The 19530-nt window shown below is 53.0% G+C and overlaps 1 protein-coding gene across 1 annotated transcript; it reads left to right on the forward strand.

The window, feature by feature from the left end:
- The first annotated feature begins 7079 nt into the window (after nt 1-7079).
- ARHGEF40 (Rho guanine nucleotide exchange factor 40) lies at nt 7080-19495 on the forward strand. The gene is made up of 15 exons (XM_081105010.1): nt 7080-7192; nt 7576-7702; nt 11670-11792; nt 11894-12037; nt 12505-13115; nt 13244-13478; nt 13819-13905; nt 14454-14669; nt 15380-15550; nt 16362-16539; nt 17314-17418; nt 17618-17761; nt 18267-18397; nt 18781-18827; nt 18961-19495. The coding sequence occupies exons 1-14, from the start codon at nt 7089-7091 to the stop codon at nt 18820-18822; spliced, it is 2418 nt and encodes an 805-aa protein (XP_080961136.1). The 5' UTR covers nt 7080-7088; the 3' UTR covers nt 18823-18827; nt 18961-19495.
- Nucleotides 19496-19530: the final 35 nt, after the last annotated feature.

Here is a 19530-nt window from a genome sequence, read left to right on the forward strand (position 1 = left end):
TGGGGTTGAATAAAAAGCAAAATGGAGAGATATATACTTCTTTCACATTGACGGTTCAGGGTAGTTAACATTTAACATTACAGCAGCTAGAGATAATATGCAGGCAACAAGGCAGCAGAGAGTTTTGGTGCACCTGCTCTCTCCTGAGGGTGCTTATGCCTCCAAGTTGTCTGGAAATGAAGATTACTCTGGCATTTGAAAGGTATGTTATCCTAGCTGCACAAGAACAATGGGCAGGGCTCTATTAAAGCAAAGATTAACCTTTTACTAAGGAAGCTATAGGTCTGGCGCTTGACTACCCATCATGACTTACCCAGTTGGGAATGTATTATGTGTGGTTACTATTGGCCACTGAACTTGTCAGGTCTGCTATGTAGCCTCTTTTTCATTCACAATTAGTATTTTTGCTTTAAAAAAAAATTTTTTTTTAAATATATTTTATTGATTTTTTTACAGAGAGGAAGGGAGAGAGATAGAGAGCTAGAAACATCGATGAGAGAGAAACATCGATCAGCTGCCTCCTGCACATCTCCCACTGGGGATGTGCCCACAACCCAGGTACATGCCCTTGACCGGAATCAAACCCGGGACCTCTCAGTCCGCAGGCCGATGCTCTATCCACTGAGCCAAACCGGTTTCGGCTAAAAAATTTTTTTAAATGCATATAAAACAATTAAATGTTGTATACCTCAACAGTGAGCACAGCAAAAATATCACCCATCTTACAGGAAAATAAACTGAGGTATAGAGGTTAAATGGATGGCCTAAGATATTGTATTGTCAGTCAAAATTAAACTGCTATTTAACTTTTTTTAAAGATGGCGGGGGCAGGGGGTCTGAGGATGGTAGGCCCTGGGAGGAGGGGCTTGCAGGGTGCTGTGTGGAAGCCCTCCACCCTCCAGAGCTCCCAGACATAACTCAGTCCCCTGGTATCCCAGTAGCCATCGCAACTCTCCTGGGAGGGCCTGTGCAATCACCCTGACCCTTAAGATCAGGGGTGGCCCTAATCAGAGACATGCACAACAAATTCTCCCCAGATCTCCACAGCCAAGTTCTCAGAGCTCCCTCAGGGAGTGCACTGCCAGGCCTGTGCCCTCTGACTGGCCCAGCGCCACTCCCATCCTGAGCTCATTCAGCCGGCAGTTCCTGAGTGCCCTCTCTGTGCTCTCAGTGGGACCCCGGGGTGATACAGCCAGCCCCGTACCAGCCCACTCCCAAGGAGCCATGCTGGGGTGATCTGCAGCCTGGTCTTGTCTCTCCCAGGAGCCGGAGCCCGTGGAAGACTGTGTGCAGAGCACGCTCGCCGCCCTGTACCCGCCCTTTGAGGCAACGGCCCCCACACTGTTGGGCCAGGTGTTCCAGGTAGTGGAAAGGACTTACCGGGAGGATGCGCTGAGGTACACTCTGGACTTCCTGGTGCCCGCCAAGCATCTGCTTGCCAAGATCCAGCAAGAAGCCTGTGTGAGTGACCATGCATTCCTGTTTTTCCTCCCTTAAGATCTTCTGCCTCACTCCGGAGACTAGGCCGCCTGACTAATCTCCCCCACCCAGAGATGGGAGCCTCCCTGATCCTGATCTCTCCAGAGCCACAGCCCCTCAGATATTAACACACAGACACTCATCTTTCTCGAAAATTAGCCCCTAAGAAATATCAACTCCCAAACACCCTGACCCTCCAGACCCAATTCCAGATATTTTTTTCCCTCATATCAATTGTCAAGATACTAACTCTCCCAGATGTGGCTCAATAGAGATCCTTCACTTTTTTAGCTATAAAACCTCCTGAGAGTCTCTGAGTCCTCCAAGACAATGGTCTCTGCTGACCATGTCTTTGTCATGATTCAGTTCTTACTCCCACACATGGAATTAGCTTCCTACCACCGGAAAACTGGCCAGTCCCAAGCCCTTCCTCTGCCACATGAACACCTGCTCCCCTGGGGTTATAACCCACCAGGCATAAGGCCACTCCTGCCTAGGATGGTTCCATTCTAACTGCCCCCTCCTGTTGGTTTCATCGGCAGAAGCCTGAGCACAGCCTCCCGTCTCTCTCCCCAGGCCCAGTACAGCGGTTTCCTCTTCTTCCATGAGGGCTGGCCCCTCTGCTTGCATGAGCAGGTGGTGGTACAGCTAGCAGCCCTTCCCTGGCAGCTGCTGTGCCCAGGGGACTTCTACCTGCAAGTGGTGCCCTCAGCAGCCCAAGCACCCCGCCTGGTACTTAAGTGCCTGGCCCCAGGAGGTGGGCGTGTACAGGAGCTGCCTGTGCCCAATGAGGCTAGTGCCTACCTCTTCACACCTGAGTGGCTACAAGGCATCAATAAGGACCGGCCAACAGGTCGCCTCAGTACCTGCCTACTCTCTGCACCCTCTGGGATTCAGCGGCTGCCCTGGGCTGAGCTCATCTGCCCCCGATTTGTGCACAAAGGAAACCTCATGGTAGGACATCGGCCAAGCACGCTGCCTCCAGAACTGCCCTCCGGACCCCCAGGGCTCCCTAGCCCTCCACTCCCTGAGGACGCCCTGGGCACCAGGAGTCCTGGGGATGGGCACAATGCCCCTGCTGAAGGACCTGAGGGCGAGTACGTGGAGCTACTGGAGGTGACACTGCCCATGAGGGGGAGCCCCACGGATGCTGAGGGCTCCTCGGGCCTCTCCAGAACCCGGACGGTACCCACCCGAAAGGGTGCAGGAGGGAAGGGCCGGCACCGGAGACACCGAGCATGGATGCACCAGAAGGGCCTGGGGCCTCCAGACCAGGATGGGGCACGCCCGCCGGGTGAGGGGAGCAGCAGCGGGGCTTCCCCTGGGTCTCCCCCTGAAGCTGAGTCTCTCCCAGAGGCAGCAGCCCAGGAGGTATCTGAGCCCCCAGCAGAGGCTCTGGGGGAAGCCTCTGAATTTTGTCCCCTGAGGCCAGCGGAGGCTGGGGGAGGATTGAGCCAGGGATCTGAAGGACCACCCGGAACCCCTCGGAGAACAGGCAAAGGAAACAGGAGAAAGAAGCGAGCTGCAGGCAGAGGGGCTCTTAGCCGAGGAGGGGACAGTGTTCCTGTCCCGCTGAACCCTGGGGACAAGGACGAGACCAGCCAACAAGAAGCCCTTGTTAATCTGCCTTCACCAAGTGAGCATGAGCTTCCAGGAGGCAGCCTGGTTAAGGAGGAACTCGAAGGTCCAGAGAAGCCAGAGTCTGAGCTAAAAGAGGAGCTCATACCAGCAGATGAAAAGGAGCCGCAGCCCCCAGAAGCCTGTGGGACTAAGGAAGAGAAGGCCCAAGAGAGAGAGCAGAAGGGCCCGAGTCTGGTGTGCACAGGAGGTGAGGTGATGCTGAGGCCAATGGGGCAAGGGCCAGTGTAGGTTAGGCCTCAGAAAGGGGCTGGAGGAGAAGCAGAGGTGAGGCTGGGAGTGGAACAGCCATACTCGGTCTCACTTCAGGCCCATAGCTCTGTCTGTGTCTGTGCAGGACCCACAGATCCCGAAGGGCTCCCCTCTGACCCTCCACCACCACCTCTGGAGCCTGTGCAGGAAGTGAAAGGGGATAGGATCCCAGAAGAGGCACCTCCGGTTTCCATCTCTGATGACCCTGACATAGCTTGGGACTTGATGGCATCTGGATTCCTCGTCCTGACTGGTCAGTGAGCATCAGTGGTTGAAGGGAAAGGGAACAATGGAAGAGAAGCAGTTGAAGTGGGCTGCAGAGGGAGGCAGAGTGATGGGAGGTAGCCAAAGCCTGCCTCCGGCAAGGACAGTCTGGCCATTTTGTGTCCTCAGGAGGGGTTGACCATAGTGGGCGAGCTCTGCTGACCATTACCCCACCGTGCCCTCCTGAGGAGCCCCCACCCTCCCGAGGCATGCTGAGCACTGCTCTTCATTACCTGCACTCACTGCTCAGGTAACGGAGGCCCATTGCTGGCACCCTGGACACTAACCTCTTGGGTCATGAGGACTTTGACCCCTCTCTTCTCAAGACACTAACCTCCTGACATCTAGGACACCTATTTCTCAAAATTTCAAGTCATTGACTTCTGACTTTACTGACCCCCAACCCCCAGGATACCTTGTAACATAGATCCTTAAAATCAGCACTGCTGACTTTTAATATCCTGAAACACTCCCTAGACCAATGGTTCTCAACTTTCCTAATGCCGCGACCCTTTAATACAGTTCCTCATGTTGTGGTGACCCCCAACCATAAAATTATTTTCGTTGCTACTTCATAACTGTAATTTTGCTACTGTTATGAATCGTAATGTAAATATCTGATATGCAGGATATATTTTCATTGTTACAAATTGAACATAATTAAAGCATAGTGATTAATCACAAAAACATTATGTAATTATATATGTGTTTTCCGATGGTCTGAAGTGACCCCTGTGAAAGAGTCGTTCGACCCCCAAAGGGGTCACGACCCACAGGTTGAGAACCGCTGCCCTATACTATCAGGACATTGACTCACTTATTCAACAACTATTTACTGAACACCAAGAACCTATTAGGGACCATGCTACATGGTGGCATTGAATTTATTCCTTCCAGAGCGAAGAATTCTTAATTTTCCAGACCCTGACCTGTGACCCAATAGCCATGTGAATATAGACTGATTGCTAGGTCACACCATTTCTTGAACACACATCCCAGACTTTGGCCCTTTGCCCATTGCCTCCCAAACATACCAGGAACTAACTTCTGTGAACTAGTAACACTAAAGCCAGACCCTGTGCTACTATTCCACACACACACACACACACACACACACACACACACACACACACTGCCTCCCTGGCTCTTCCTGCCCCCACAGGCCTGATCTACAGACACTGGGGCTGTCCGTCCTGCTAGACCTTCGCAAGGCACCTCCCCTGCCTCCAGCACTCATTCCTGTCCTCAGTCAACTTCAGGTAAGCAACCCCTTGAGACAGGTTCTTCTCCTGATCCTAACTCTTCCCTACTGGCCATCCCAGGCCACCCAGTTGCCCACGATTTGGGCTTTTCTTCCTTCAGGACTCAGGAGGCCCCCGTCTCATTCAGCGACTGCTGCTTCTCAGTCATGATGACGCTCCGGCTGAGCTCCATGGATTTCAGGTTTGAGCCCCTCCCACCTAGTGCCCCTCAGTAGTGGAGAGAGAAGAGGTTAGCTGGAATCCAGGGGTGGCACCCAGGCGAGAAACCCCCTGCCTCCATGTGTCTACAGGGTGCTGAGTTGCTGTCAGAGAATGATCTGAAAAAAGTGGCCAAGCCAGAGGAGCTGCAGTGGGACTTGGGAGGTCACAGGGAGCCCTCTCCCAGCCACTGGGTAGAGACACACCAGGTAAGCTGCTTTCCTCCACCCAGGACACGGGGAGCCAGGAGTGACCCCGCTGAGAACACTCTAGGAGACAAGGCAGATCGAGACACAACTAAGGGGTTGGGAAAAGTGGTTTCCCTTCCAATCAATTCAACAAGTATACTTATGGCTCACAAACCATGAGCAAAATATGGTGCATGTACCTTGCGTGGGCTACTGAGGAAATGGGATGAGTATATTAAACAAAAATTTTAATTGATTTGAGAGAGAGAGAGAAACATTGATGTGAGAGAGATACATCTATAGGTTGCCTCCTGACCAGGAATCAAGCCCGCGACCTTCCCATGCATAGCACGATGCTACAACCAACTGAACCACACCGGCCAGTACTTAAATAAATTCTTGCCGAAACCGGTTTGGCTCAGTGGATAGAGCGTCGGCCTGCAGACTGAGGGGTCCCAGGTTCGATTCCGGTCAAGGGCATGTACCTGGGTTGCGGGCACATCCCCAGTGGGAGATGTGCAGGAGGCAGCTGATCGATGTTTCTCTCCCATCGATGTTTCTAACTCTCTATCTCTCTCCCTTCCTCTCTGTAAAAAATCAATAAAATATTTAAAAAAAAAAAAAAAAAAAAAAAAATAAATTCTTAATATGATATTAAGCTGCATGTGAATTTTGGTGGGAGATGTCAGAAACAACTGAAGAACTGCAAAATAGCATCACTGGGGTTCTGGAAAGAGTTGAGAGCCAGGAAGTCTGATTCTGGTTCCACATGACGTTGGATAAGTTACTGTGTACCACTTCCTGAGATGGTGCCTTTCTGTACCTGCTCCCTGCACCAACATCCAGGCCTCAGGATTCCCCCCCCCCCTGCCCCCACAAAGGACACCTATTGTGATAATTTCTGATTCTATGAATCTAAATGTATACAAGAAAAGAGGAGTAGCCCAGCCCGGGTGGCTCAATGGCTGAGCGTTGCCCTATGAACCAGGAGGCCATTGTTTGATTCTTGGTCAGGGCACACGGGTTGTGGGCTCGATCCCCAGTAGGGGGCATGCAGGAGGTAGCCGATCAATGATTCTCTCTCATCATTGATGTTTCTATCTCTCTTTCCCTCTCCCTTCCTCTCGGATATCAATAAAAATATATATATTTTAAAAAAAGAAAAGAGGTGTAAACTTGATCTGAGCCAAGTATTAAAGGAGGTCTGAAAAAAAAAAAAGAAGCAAAGGAGGTCTGTAACATGGTCTCTAAGTTATGTACGTGGGACCTGGATCTGAATAGGCTGGGAGGAGGGTTTTCTAGGGTAAGGACCCAATGCAGACAAAGGAAAGGAGCCTCATGTTTACTAAGCTCCACAATGTGCCAGGCCCATGCTGGGTGCTTACACAGCAGCATCTCTTTAAACCTCACAAAATCCCTTATGTCTTCTCTGGACTTTACAGTTGAGGACACTGAGATTCAGGGGGGTTTCTGGACCTGCCCAAGGTCATACAATTAGTAAGCAACAAAGTCACGAAATGAAGCCAGCATTGCCTCCACAAAGGTCTCTGGGGCTGCCCCGTGTGCTCCCTGTGCTCCACTCTGCCCCTGGACTCCCTCCCTGTGTGCATGTTTCAGGAAGTGGCAAGGCTGTGTCGGCTGTGCCAGGGTGTGCTGGGCTCTGTGCGGCAAGCCATTGCGGAGCTGGAGGGAGCGGCAGAGCCAGAGGGAGAGGTATGAAGTGAGATGGGGCCACAGGGCATGGGGTGGGGACTCTCTGGTGGAAGCCCAACTGTCAACTGTTCCCTGCTCCCAGGAGGCGGTAGGAATGCCGGAGCCGCTACAGAAGGTGCTGGCAGATCCCCGGCTGATGGAACTGCAGAGGGATGGGGGTGCCATCCTGATGAGGCTGCGCTCCACCCACAGCAGCAAGTATGAGGGAGGGGCAGGTGTGCTGGGGCAGGTGGACGTGGCAGGTGGAGACACAACAGAGGGTGGCCAATAAACCTTAGCTGCCAGAACATTCTTACTGAGCATGTATCTGGACAAGATAGCATGCTTTTCCACTTATCTCATAACCCTCACAAGGTCCCTACACGCTAGTTATGATTACCAATGGGGATTTGGCGGGTCAGAAATGTTAAATGTCTTGGCCAAGGTCAGTCAGTAAATGAAAGAGTTAGGATTCAAGTCCAGGCCCACATGATGACCCATGATGCTGTGCCACCTCTCTTGTTGGGATGCGATGATGGAATAGGGGTGGAGGGGCTTGACAAGGAAGGGTGGTGGTTCATTCTGCCCTACTCCTTCCTCAGGCTGGAGGGCCCAGGCCCAGCTACACTATATCAGGAGGTAGACGAAGCCATTCACCAGCTTGTGTGCCTGTCCAACCTGCACGTGCAACAGAAGGAGCAGCGGCAACGCCTGCACCGACTCCAACAGGTAAACCAGGACCCCCAGACCTCTTACTCCACCTGGGGGCCTGGCCTCCAGCACCCCCCCTTTCACTGATAGAGTTGATGGTGTTCTCCTAACCTAGCTTGGTTGACTGACCCTCCCTCTCTCCTTACCTCCCCTGGAGGTTAGTCGTGGTCAGTGTGAGATTCAACACGAGGGAGATAGTATCTATCACAGGACCAACAAAGAAGAGAAACCACATTTCCCCTTCCCATTGTATGTTTGATCAAGTCTCCTTAAAGTTTGTGAGAGATGCTCAGTATCCTAGGGGGTCTGGGAAGAGCTGATTGATCCTGGAGTGCCTACCTCCTTAGCTTAAAAATAATAAATGACTATTGATACCAGCTCTTTATTCTGCCACCCATGCCCCCTCAACTCTTATGTCTTTATTGATTTCAGAGAGGAAGGGAGAGGGAGAGAGAGATAGAAACATCACTGATAGAGAGAACCATTGATCGGCTGCCTTCTGCACACCCCAAAAAACCAATGAGTCACTCAAGGCCACAACCTGGGCATGTGCCCTGACCGGGAATCAAACCATGACCTCCTGGCTCATGAGTCACTCAACCACTGAGCAACACTGGCCAGGCTCAACTCTTTTATATATATACTAGAGGCCCAGTGCACAAAAATTTGTGCACTCGGTGGGGAGGGAGGGTCCTGCAGCCCGGCCTGTGCCCTCTCGCAGTCTGGGACCCCTCAGGGGATGACCACCTGCTGGCTTGGGCCCGCTCCCCAGGGGATTGGGCCTAAGATGGCAATCAGACATCCCTCTGGCAGCTCGGCAGCCCTCAGGGGATGTCCACTTGCCAGCGGGGAGCAGGCCTAAACTGCAGTCCGACATCCTTAGCGCTGCTGAGGAGGCAGGAGAGGCTCCCACCACCACCGCTGTACTGGCAGCTATCAGCCTGGCTTCTGGCTGAACAGAGCTCCTCCCATGTGAGAGCGCCCTGACCACCAGAGGGCAGCTCCTGCATTGAGTAGCCCCTGGTGGTCAGTGTGTGTCATAGTGACCAGTCATTCCCAGATCTTCTGCTGTTAGGGTCAGTTTGCATATTACCCTGTTACTATATAGGATAAAGGCCTGGTGCACGGGTGGGGGCCGGCTGGTTTGCCCTGAAGGGTGTTCCAGATCAGGGTGGGGGTACCGCTTGGGTGTCTGGCCAGCCTGGATGAGGGGATGATGGCTGTTTGCAGCTGGTCACACCCCCTTCAGGGTGGGGGTCCCCACTGGGGTGCACTGGCCAGTCTGGGTGAGGGGCTGAGGGTCGTTTTCAGGCTGGCGGGTGACTGAAGCTCCCAACCTCTCCCTTTTTCTTTTTTTTATTTTTATTCTGGGATTTATTTACCTTCTATGGCTGTCACTGGAGCTGAGAGCTGGCTTTAGCTCTGAGGCTCAGCTCCAGCTCTGAGGCCTCCACTGCTGAAAGCAGGTATCTGGGCTCTGTTTAGCTTCTATAATTGAAACACTGTTGCAACTCCAGCTCTGAGGCCCGGCTGGCTGAAAGCAGGTTTCTGGGGATTGTTTAGCTTCTATAATTGCAACATAGTTGCTTAGAGTGCAGCTCAGAGGTGGGCGGTGGCAGGCGGGGAACCTTGGCTTCCTCCGTCACTGGAGCAAGCAAGCCTCCTGTTCGCTTCAGCTGCCTGGCTGCAGGCTGCCATCTTGGTTGTCAGTTAATTTGCATATTGCCCTGATTAGCCAATGGGAAGCGTGTTGGAGGTATGGTTAATTACCATGTTTGTCTATTATTAGATAGGATACTAGAGGCCTCATGCATGAAAATTCATGAACTCAAGTGGGGTGGGGGGTCCCTCAGCCTGGCCTGTGCCCTCTCACAGTCCGGGACCCCTCAGGTGATGTCCACTTGCCAGCTTAGTCTCGCTTCCTGGGGGATTGGGCCTAAGCTGGCAGTCAGACATCCCTCTGGCAGCCCAGGAGCTCTCAGGGGATGTCCTAAGCAAGAGTTGGATATCCTTAGTCCTGCGGAAGAGGGGGGAGAGGCTCCCACCACCACCACCACTGAGCTCGCAGCTGTCAGCCTTGCTTGTGGCTGAGCGGAGCTCCCCCTTTGGGAATGCACTGACCAATAGGGGGCAGCTTCTGCATTGAGTGTCTGCCCCCTGGTGGTCAGTGTGTGTCATGGCTACCAGTCCTTCCATAGTTAGGGTCAATTTGCATATTACCCTTTTATTATATAAGATATATTTATTTTTTATTGATTTCAGAGAGGAAGGGAGAAGGAAAGAGAGATAGAAACATCAATAATGAAAAAGTATCATTGATCGGCTGCCTCCTGCACCCCCTCCCCCACTGGGGATTGAGTCCTCAATCTGGGCATGTGCCCTGACCGGGAATCAAACCATGACCTCCTGGGTCATAGGTCATATGCTCAACCACTGAACCATGCTGGCCAGGCATGGGCTCAACTCTTTATACAGTGTCATCCACCAAACCTAAGGTTGGAAAGGCCCCTTGGAAAGAGAGGGCAATGGAAGCCCTAAGTGCCTTGGCAACCAAGGCCTCTTTGTGGGGGAGATTCAGGGATAAGGCTGGCTTCTCAGAACCTTGATTCTTCTCTCCTATGGTTAAGAGCCCCTTATGGATTTGCTCTCCACCCTACCACGTGGGGTAGAGGGGGCTTTGAAATCTGATTGCTCCTTTCTAACCCCAAGCATGGTGAGTGAATTCACATCATGGGCCTGCCTCTGGGCATCAGGGGAAGGGTCAATTCAGGGCCAATGACAAAAGGGTCAATTCAGGGTGTGGGAAGTAGTGGCAGGGCTCTTTGTTTTCTGGGATTTCTGCATATTCGCTCCCTCCATTCCACTATCCAAAGGGTTGTATATCTTACTGTTTGTTTGCTTGCTTGCTTGTTACCTGTTTTCTCCCACTGTTTAAAAACCTTTAGCCACCACCCTAGCCAGTTTGGCTCAGTAGATAGAGCACCAGCCTGTGGACTAAAGGGTCCCAGGTTTGATTCCAGTCAAGGGTTGTGGGCTCAGTCCCCAGTGTGGAGCGTGCAGGAGGCAACCGATCAGTGATTCTCTCTCATCATTGATGTTTCTATCTCTCTCTTCTCCCTTCCTCTCTGAAATCAATAAAAATATTTTTTAAAAAACACACACTCAAAAAAACGTTAGCAGATAGGATTTGAAGTCTAATGTGCTCAGCTTGAGTTCTTGCTCTGCTAGGAGTAAGATGTTGGACAAGTCTTAAAGCTTCTCTGAGTTCCCAAGTCCTCATCTGTAGAATGGAGATGATAATTACACTTACAGAGGTGTAAGGACCAACCAAATGAATTCAGCAAAGGACTATGGAAGTGTTAGGTAATTAGGAGCATTCTGACTTATCCTCAGGCAGTTTCACTCAGCTTCCAGCCTTTCTTCAGAGGAAAAAATTACCATCCCTTTTTGGTCAAATATCCAAGAACCAGTGAGTAAGTAGTGCCCATAATAGGCAACTAGAGCTGCTTACAGGTGCCTGTGTGTGCAAACACACACACACAAAAACCACCTCCTGAGCCCTCTCTCCCACCCTGCTCTCTGGGTACCTTGCACACCCATCACTGGGCTCGGTAAATGTGAAATTTCTCCTGGCCCCCATTTCGATTCATCATTCCCTCATCCTGCCTCAGGCTCATACCAGTTTTATTGATTTCATCTCCAGGTATATCCCTGGAACCCTAACCCACCTGCCTCAGTGCTTCCTGCCAGCCTAGCTTCCCCTTCATCTGGTGCTTTACAAAGGTCTTACTTTCTCACTTGGCCTTGTGGAAACGACTACCGTTCACTGTTAGCATTTCCACTTGACCGCTGAGATGAAACAGTTCACCCAAGGTTCTGCTGATTGGGCTGGTGGGGTTGGAGCTGGGCCTCCGCTTCCTTTTCCTTCCCTCTGCAAGGCCTCTTTCTCCCTCTCAGCCCTGCTCTCCACCCTGCCTGCCCCCAGGTGCTGCAGTGGCTCTCAGGTCCAGGGGAGGAGCAGCTGGCGAGCTTCGCTGCGCCCGGGGACTGCCTGTCTGCCCTGCAGGAGACAGAGCTCCGATTCCAGGCTTTCAGTGCTGAGGTTCAGGTGAGAAGGGGAGAGGAGCAGGAGAGAGGAGACATTCAGGAGGAAGGGGGGGGAGTGAGTGGGAAAGAGGACCAGGTCTGAGCGCAGCCCCCCTTCTCTAGGAGCGCCTGGCCCAGGCACGGGACGCCCTAGCCCTGGAAGAGGACACTGCCTCCCAGAAGGTTCTGGATATCTTTGAACAGCGGCTGGAGCAAGTGGAGAGTGGCCTCCACCGGGCCCTGCGGCTACAGCGCTTCTTCCAGCAGGTGCGTGCGCAGCCTCATTCTTCTGCTTGGACATACTGATCGGATAGTTGTTAAAAGCAGGGACTCAGGTGGCCATCTCCCTGGCGTTCACTATTGGCTCTGCCACCTACTTGCTAAATGGCCTGGGATGACATACCAAGCCTGAGTGTGCCTCCATAGGCACCTGCCTCTCAGGGCTGCTGTGAGGATTATACAAGCCATACATAAAAGGCACTTAGTGCAGAGCCTACCACTGACAAATGCTGTGTACACATTGGCTGTCCTTCCATCTAGGCTGCTGCTTCCCTGCCGGCTGAGGTGGCATGGTCAGGCAGGGGTGCTGGGAGAGCGAGGGGACATGCTCTGAGAGGACCGGGAGGGTGATGGGCAAGCCATCGGGAAGGAGGCCGGAGCTGTCGTCGGGCAGCATGTGGGAGAGCACAGGCCTCACTCCTTCCTCTCCCATTCCCAACCCTTTGGTCTTGTAGGCACATGAGTGGGTAGATGAAGGCTCCGCCAGGCTGGCAGGAGCGGGGCCAGGTCGGGAGGCCGTGCTGGCAGCCCTGGCCCTGCGGCGAGCCCCAGAGCCCAGCACAGGCACCTTCCAGGAGATGCGGGCCCTGGCCCTGGACCTGGGTAGCCCAGCAGCCCTGAGAGAATGGGGCCGCTGCCGGGCCCGCTGCCAGGAGCTGGAGAGGAGGATTCAGCAACAGCTGGGAGAGGAGGCCAGTCCACGAGGCCACCGGCGACGGAGGGCAGACAGTGCCAGCAGTGGAGGGGCCCAGCGGGGCCCCCACAGCCCCTCACCCAGCCTCAGCTCCCTGCTGCTCCCCAGCAGCCCTGGGCCGCTAGCAGCCCCATCCCACTGCTCCCTGGCTCCCTGTGGGGAGGACTGTGAGGAGGAGGGCCCTGAACTGGCTCCAGAAGGAGAGGGCAGACCACCGAGGACTGTGCTGATCCGAGGCCTGGAGGTCACCAGTACCGAGGTGGTCGACAGGACGTGCTCACCCCGGGAACACGTGCTGCTGAGCCGGTCCGGGGGTCCAGATGGGCCCTGGGGAGTAGGCACCCCCCGGATGGAGCGCAAGCGAAGCATCAGGTGAGAGCCCAGCCCAATCAGTACCCAGGGGCAGGCACAACTGCCCAGCAGGAAAAGAATGACATTGTTGGGGTGGTGACTCCCTCCCACGCCCCAGTCTCCTCTGCCACTCTTTGTTGTGCCTGCAGTGCCCAGCAGCGTCTGGTGTCTGAGCTGATTGCCTGTGAGCAGGAATATGTGGCCACTCTGAGTGAGCCAGTGCCACCTCCTGGGTCTGAGCTGACCCCTGAACTACGGGGCACCTGGGCTGCGGCCCTGAGTGTCCGGGAGAGGCTTCGCAGCTTCCATCGGACACACTTTCTGCGGGAGCTTCAGGGTTGTGCCACCCACCCCCTGCGAATTGGGGCCTGCTTCCTTCGCCATGTGAGTGACCCTATAGAACCTCTTCCTTCTTCCAGGTCATGTTTCAGCTCCACCCACTTGATCCTCCTCAGTGTCTGTCTCCCAACCCCATCCCCACCAAAATGTGTGGTCCAAGGCTCGGGCCTAGTGCTATTGCCTGGGCCCCCCTGGACCTACTCAGCCCCTGTGCCCCTGTCCACAAGTGCTGCCTGGCCTTCACTCTCCACGGGAGCCCACCATTCCCTTAGCAGACTGAGTGCTCCCTGTGACCCTGCCCCTCCTTCGGACTACAGCGAGGATGTGGAGGAGGGGAGGAAGGGGCTGTGTGCAGGGATGGCTTACTTCTCCTCTACTGGCACAGGGGGACCAGTTCAGCCTTTACGCTCAGTACGTGAAGCACCGACACAAACTGGAGAATGCTCTGGCTGCACTCGGCCCCCCGACCAAGGTAACCTTTTCTCCAACCCTTTCATGAGAAGGGGGGGCCAGGAAGCCCTAAATTCCACCCAAGCTCAAAATCTCTCGGGGGGGGGGGGGGAGCTTTCCCGCACGTGCCCAGGAACGTGACCTACCGATGATCTCCCAGAACCTAGGTCTTACCTAGTCCACCTGAGGGACTCCTCACCAAGACTCTTGGCTCCTCTGAGCGTCTGTTTCTACACTGGGAAATGGGGGCAAAACTCACTATAACTAATTCACAGAGTGCTCTGAGGATCAAAAGACCTCACAACAAAAGATGTGAAAGTGATTCAAAAGTTAAAAGCCCGAGAATAGAAAGGATTATTTGTCTTCCTCCTCTATTCCGTGTCAAGATATAGAGGATGACTGAATCCCTGCATTTCTCTCTGGGGAAAGGTTTTTTTGCCTTACCTTGAGGTATATCTGAGCTTCATCTATTCCCCAGAGCCTGGAGTACCACCCACCCTCCCCACAGAGCTCAGTCCCCACCAGATCTGGACCCTCCCCTAATCCCTGTCTGTCTCCTCCCCAACCTAGGGCTCCACAGAGAGTGCTCCTCACCTGCCCAGGGCCCTGCAGCAGCCCCTGGAACAGCTGGCTCGCTATGGGCGGCTCCTGGAGGAGCTCCTAAGGGAAGCGGGGCCTGAGCTGAGTTCTGAGCGCCAGGCCCTTGGGGCTGCAGTGCAGCTGCTTCGGGAACAAGAGACCCGGGGCAGAGACCTGCTGGCTGTGGAGGCAGTGCGTGGCTGTGAGGTGAGGCCAGGCTCCAGCCACTCCCGCTCAAACTGCCCAGCCCTGTGGCCTCAGGCAGTGTGGGCTGGTGACAAGAGAACTAGACTCAAGGTCAGAGGGTCCCAAGCTGTCATTTTTAACCAGCTGGGTGACCGCAGTCAAGTCACTGAACTTCACTTGGCTTCAGTTTCCTCGTCTTTAAATAAAGAAGCGATATCCTCCTCAATATCCCATGATCCTACATCTGCCTGTGCTTCCCTGTTCCTTTCCTAATTCTTCTCTTTCTCCATCCACTACTCTGCATTTCCTCCTGCATCTCAACACTCAACACATACCTTATTCTCCTCTACCTAATCTCTTTCCAGCCCTGAGATTCAATACAGGCGGAAAACCTACCTCCTCTGGGATAGATTTCTTTCCCCATCAGGTCTTTGTTGATTCTCTTCCTGGGGCAGAGTGGTGCTTTGGTCCCCAGCATTCAAAGGTTTCCCCATGAGAGGCTGTAAACCTACTGTGCATTGTGCCTTCCATCTTTAGAGGCAAGCTGTGCTGCTAGGCCAGGTGTGCTGTGCACTGACCAGTAGGTGGATTCTAGGCCAAGTGCTGCCCTGATTCCAACTCTGTCTGAGAATTAGTCATTAGGCCCTTGCCCTATAAATCCCATTTTTACTCCCCGTAAAACATACACAAAGGGTTCCAGGGCCAGTAACCTTTCCTTTTCCTTTCTCCAGGCAGACCTGAAGGAACAGGGACAGCTCCTGCACCGGGACCCCTTCACCGTCATCTGTGGCCGAAAGAAGTGCCTTCGCCATGTCTTTCTCTTTGAGCATCTCCTCCTGTTCAGCAAGCTCAAGGGCTCCGAGGGGGGCTCTGAGACCTTTGTTTACAAGCAGGCCTTTAAGGTACAATGCCTGCAGGAAGGAGGGATGGCAAGGAATGGGTCAGGAAGTCATGCTCTTCTTGAGAACTCAGGATGTTCTGTAAATTCAACCCCAACCCAGGTTCAGAATCTGCATCATCTAGAACAGGCTTTGGCCTGCAACCAACCATCAGTTAGGGTATCGGGGTGATAGAAGTCCGTCATCAGTCTCCTCCTTGGGGTTTTCCTTCTCATTCATGCAGGAGGCCCATGAGGCATTCCAAGCCAGAAAGAAGGAGGACCCTTCCCATTAAGAACACACATGCCTTTTGAGTCAGGAATGGTCTCTGGGGATGAGGAGAAAGGACATGCATATATAGCTTAACATGATGGAACTGAAGAAGCCAAAAGGAGGGAGGGCTTACCTTAAGGAAACAGCTCCGCTGTCCAGATAAACATCAGTGGCAACCTGTGGCTATGTGGCATGATTCTAAGGGTTTCTAGACTTTGTCCCCATACACTAGTTCCAGCTCTTTGGGGGTGGGGTGGGGGAGTACAGTACAGAGGGGGAAAAAAGCCTAGGTTTGGACTAACATAGACATGAGTTTGAACCTTCCTTCTCTACTAAGCTATGATAAACCCTTGGGCAAGCTGTTTCATGTCTCTGGGCATTCCCCTTCTATAAATTATGGTTGCTATGGAGACTAAATGTAGAGCACTTGGCCCATGGTAGGTGTTGAGCAAACATTTACTGAACATACACCACATGCCAGGCTAAGTGTAACGCTTTTCCATGTGGTACTATCTAGCCAGGACTCACTCCATCCTTACCCACTCTTTCCGCTCTTTCTCAGACTGCTGACATGGGGCTAACAGAAAACATCGGGGACAGCGGGCTCTGCTTTGAGCTGTGGTTTCGACGGCGGCGGGCAAGAGAGGCATACACTCTGCAGGCAGCTTCACCAGAGATCAAACTCAAGTGGACAAGTTCTATCGCTCAGCTGCTGTGGAGACAGGCGGCCCATAACAAGGGTAACAGGCAGAGATGGGAAGGGTGTGCTTAGGGTCAAGATTATGGCAGGTTAGCTGGAAAGTGTGGAGACCACTTGGGAAAACAGGGTGTAGGATGGAGAAAGAAGAACGACTTATGAGAATATTTAAGATACGGTTTGAGAAAGGAAGCGGAGATACAAATTAGTCTAAGGTGAACCAAAAGGAAAGAGGAATCCAGCAAGCTTCAGGGAAGCAAGAGCAAATGGCTGAGCAAAAGAGAGAAAGCATGCACTGGACCTGGGTCCCAGACTTACTTGCTGTGTGATCTGAGCTCGTTTGTTTTGGTCCTGCATCTGCTTTTTGTGCTTTTTTAAAATCTCTGAACCTCATTCCACGCATATGAAAAAAATGGAAAGTAATATCTACAGCTCAGTGTGATGGGGAATATTAAATAAGGTGATATATATGGAAGCACTGGTAAACTGTAAAGGTATGTAGAAATGTGAGTTTTGCTCTTAACACCCAAGATAAAAGGAAAAACGTGAGTATCCGAAGAAAAGTTGGGCAGCTAGAATGGTCAATGGGGAGGATGAAACTACAGGAGAAAAGAGACAGGTGTTTGAGGAGGAAGTTGAGGACCACCATCTCCATCCATGTCGGGACAGTCACCCGGAAGAGTGACAAGAGACACCAGAGGAATGAGAGGGAGGAATAAGAGTTGGCAAGAAGCAAAGAAGAGTCAACCATAACGGGGCTAAGGCTGGAGCAGAGAAGGGGCAAAAGGAGGTTGGTAACAGGGTCTCTGTTCCCTAGAGCTCCGAGTGCAGCAGATGGTCTCGATGGGCATTGGGAATAAGCCTTTTCTGGACATCAAGGCCCTTGGGGAGCGGACGCTGAGTGCCCTGCTCACGGGAAGAGGTGAGGGCCCAATGCTGGGGGGTGGCCGCCAGAGTCAAGACCTTGACAGTGAAGGCACAGCTGGGGAAGCATGGTAAAAATTGAGGAAAATTGTGGAACTGATTGGGAAGCCCTCTGTGAAACTTAGGGTCATTTCAGGGAGCCAGGAGGGCTTTCCCACACCAGCACCCCACCCCTCCCCCACCCCCACTCTCTGCAGCCGCCAGGACTCGGGCCTCTGTGGCCGTGTCATCCTTTGAGCATGCCGGCCCCTCCCTTCCGGGCCTCTCACCGGGAGCCTGCTCCCTGCCTGCCCGCGTCGAGGAGGAGGCCTGGGATCTGGACGTCAAGCAAATTTCCCTGGGTGAGGCACCTCTCAAGGGGTGGCTCCCCCCAACAGCTGGGTCACCATTGTGATGTTCAGGCTGCTTGCTGCTGAGCAATTCCTTTTTCCAGCCAAGTAGCCCCATTGCCATGACAACTATTTACAGCTTCCCCATTGCTAAAAGAGCCTTCCATCTGGTTGCTAGGGTACTGCTACAGCAGCCTGTTGCTATGAAGCACTTCCTCTGTACCTCTCTCTAGCTCTCCTTGGGTTTCTATGGAAACTGCCTCAGCTTCCTGTTGTACCCTCCTGGTTCACCATGGCAATCCTTATAGTTTCCTGTCGCTTCTTCCCTGGTTGCTCTAATGACGCTGCTGACAATTTCCTGCCTCTTGGTAGGGGGCGGTTCTCTTGCAAGTGGATTGCTATGGTGACTCACAGCTTCCTGTTGCTATAGAGCTTTTTCTTCCCTGATGGAGCAGCTTGGTTGCTTAAGGTAATCTAGGAGTTCTATACCCTGCTCTCACCCTAGCTTCCCCTCTAGCCCCAGAAACACTGGACTCTTCTGGAGATGCGTCCCCAGGACCAAGAAACAGCCCCAGCCTGCAACCGCCCCACCCTAGGAGCAGCACTCCCACTCTGGCCACTGGAGGGATCTTAGGGCTATCCCGGCAGGTAAGTCCCTGCAATAGAGCTAGGAATGGGTGACCTCTTCAGCCACTTTTTGGGTGGGCTCTTCTAATCTTTCAACCCATGAGGGCAGGGGAACCAGTGAGCCTGTGCTGCCAGCAAGGCTACAGGCTGGATACAGTCTGCCTTTGCCCTCTCCCCCACCCCTGGCTGAGAGGCATTGAGGTCAGAAGTGAAAAGGAATCTTTAATAAAGAGCGCACTGCAGGAGTGGGTGGTAAGGGGAGAATGCCAACAGCCTGGTTTGGACTTGGATTAAATCTGGGAGGAAAAAGGTGAATTGACAGGGATGTGAGAGAGAGAGAGATGGAATACAGGGAGGAGGTCATTTCTTCTCCTTTTAATTCACTGCAGTTTCTCTCCCCTAAGAGTCATGCCCGAGCCTTGAGTGACCCCACCACACCTCTGTGACCTGGGTGAGTCAGTACCCCCTTTCCACACCTCCACACTCCTTCCCTCTTGCATGTGCCATCCTTCCTCCCCGCAACTGCTTAGGAGTCAGCCTCGTCCCTCTCCCAACCCATCTCCCTCTTCTCTCCTGGTTTCTAGAGAAAATCCAGAACTTGGCTACAGCTCCTCCTCTCAGCACATTTTGGGCTGGGCTGGCAGTGGGACATAGTGAAGGACTGGAAGAGCACTGACTTCCTTCCCTCTGCTTCCTGGACAGAGAGGTCAAAGGACCAGCGTGTTTCCCTGCGACCACTATCTCTGTTGCTCTCCCCAACTGGGTGCCTTCCTTCAGGAACCAAAGTAGCCATACTTGCTTGCCGCCTTCATACCCAGGAGGTGGGGAATTATCCCTGGCCCAGTCCTTCCCCATCCTGGGCCACTGCTCCTTCCCAGGGCACAGCCCCGTGTCACAAACCCGGGTGACCAGTGTTTCCCCTTCTTCCCACCCCGACTCTCCCTGAGAAGACCCATCCCTGCCAGGTTACCCATCATTCCTAGTGACTCCATTCTGGGGGGTCATAGGAAATGGAGCTATGCAAACCAATATACGAGGGTGGTGTGGGAAACTGCAGACTTTCTATGTGTAATTACTGTTATTATAATCCTATTGTTATATTAAATGTATTTACTCACACTTTGTGTCCAAAGAGCTAGAAGCCGTCCTCTAGG

The sequence above is a fragment of the Myotis nattereri genome (assembly GCF_964212035.1).
Source record: "Myotis nattereri genome assembly, chromosome: 1".
In the NCBI taxonomy this organism is placed as follows: domain Eukaryota; kingdom Metazoa; phylum Chordata; class Mammalia; order Chiroptera; family Vespertilionidae; genus Myotis; species Myotis nattereri.

Bases quoted from the DNA above. Each gene is read 5' to 3' on its own strand.
- ARHGEF40 (XM_081105010.1), top strand. From the start codon at position 7,089: ATGCCGGAGCCGCTACAGAAGGTGCTGGCAGATCCCCGGCTGATGGAA. The intron at 11,793-11,893 runs GTGAGAAGGGGA...CCCCTTCTCTAG, and splicing joins CTTTCAGTGCTGAGGTTCAG to GAGCGCCTGGCCCAGGCACG. The intron at 18,398-18,780 runs GTAAGTCCCTGC...CTCTCCCCTAAG, and splicing joins TCTTAGGGCTATCCCGGCAG to AGTCATGCCCGAGCCTTGAG.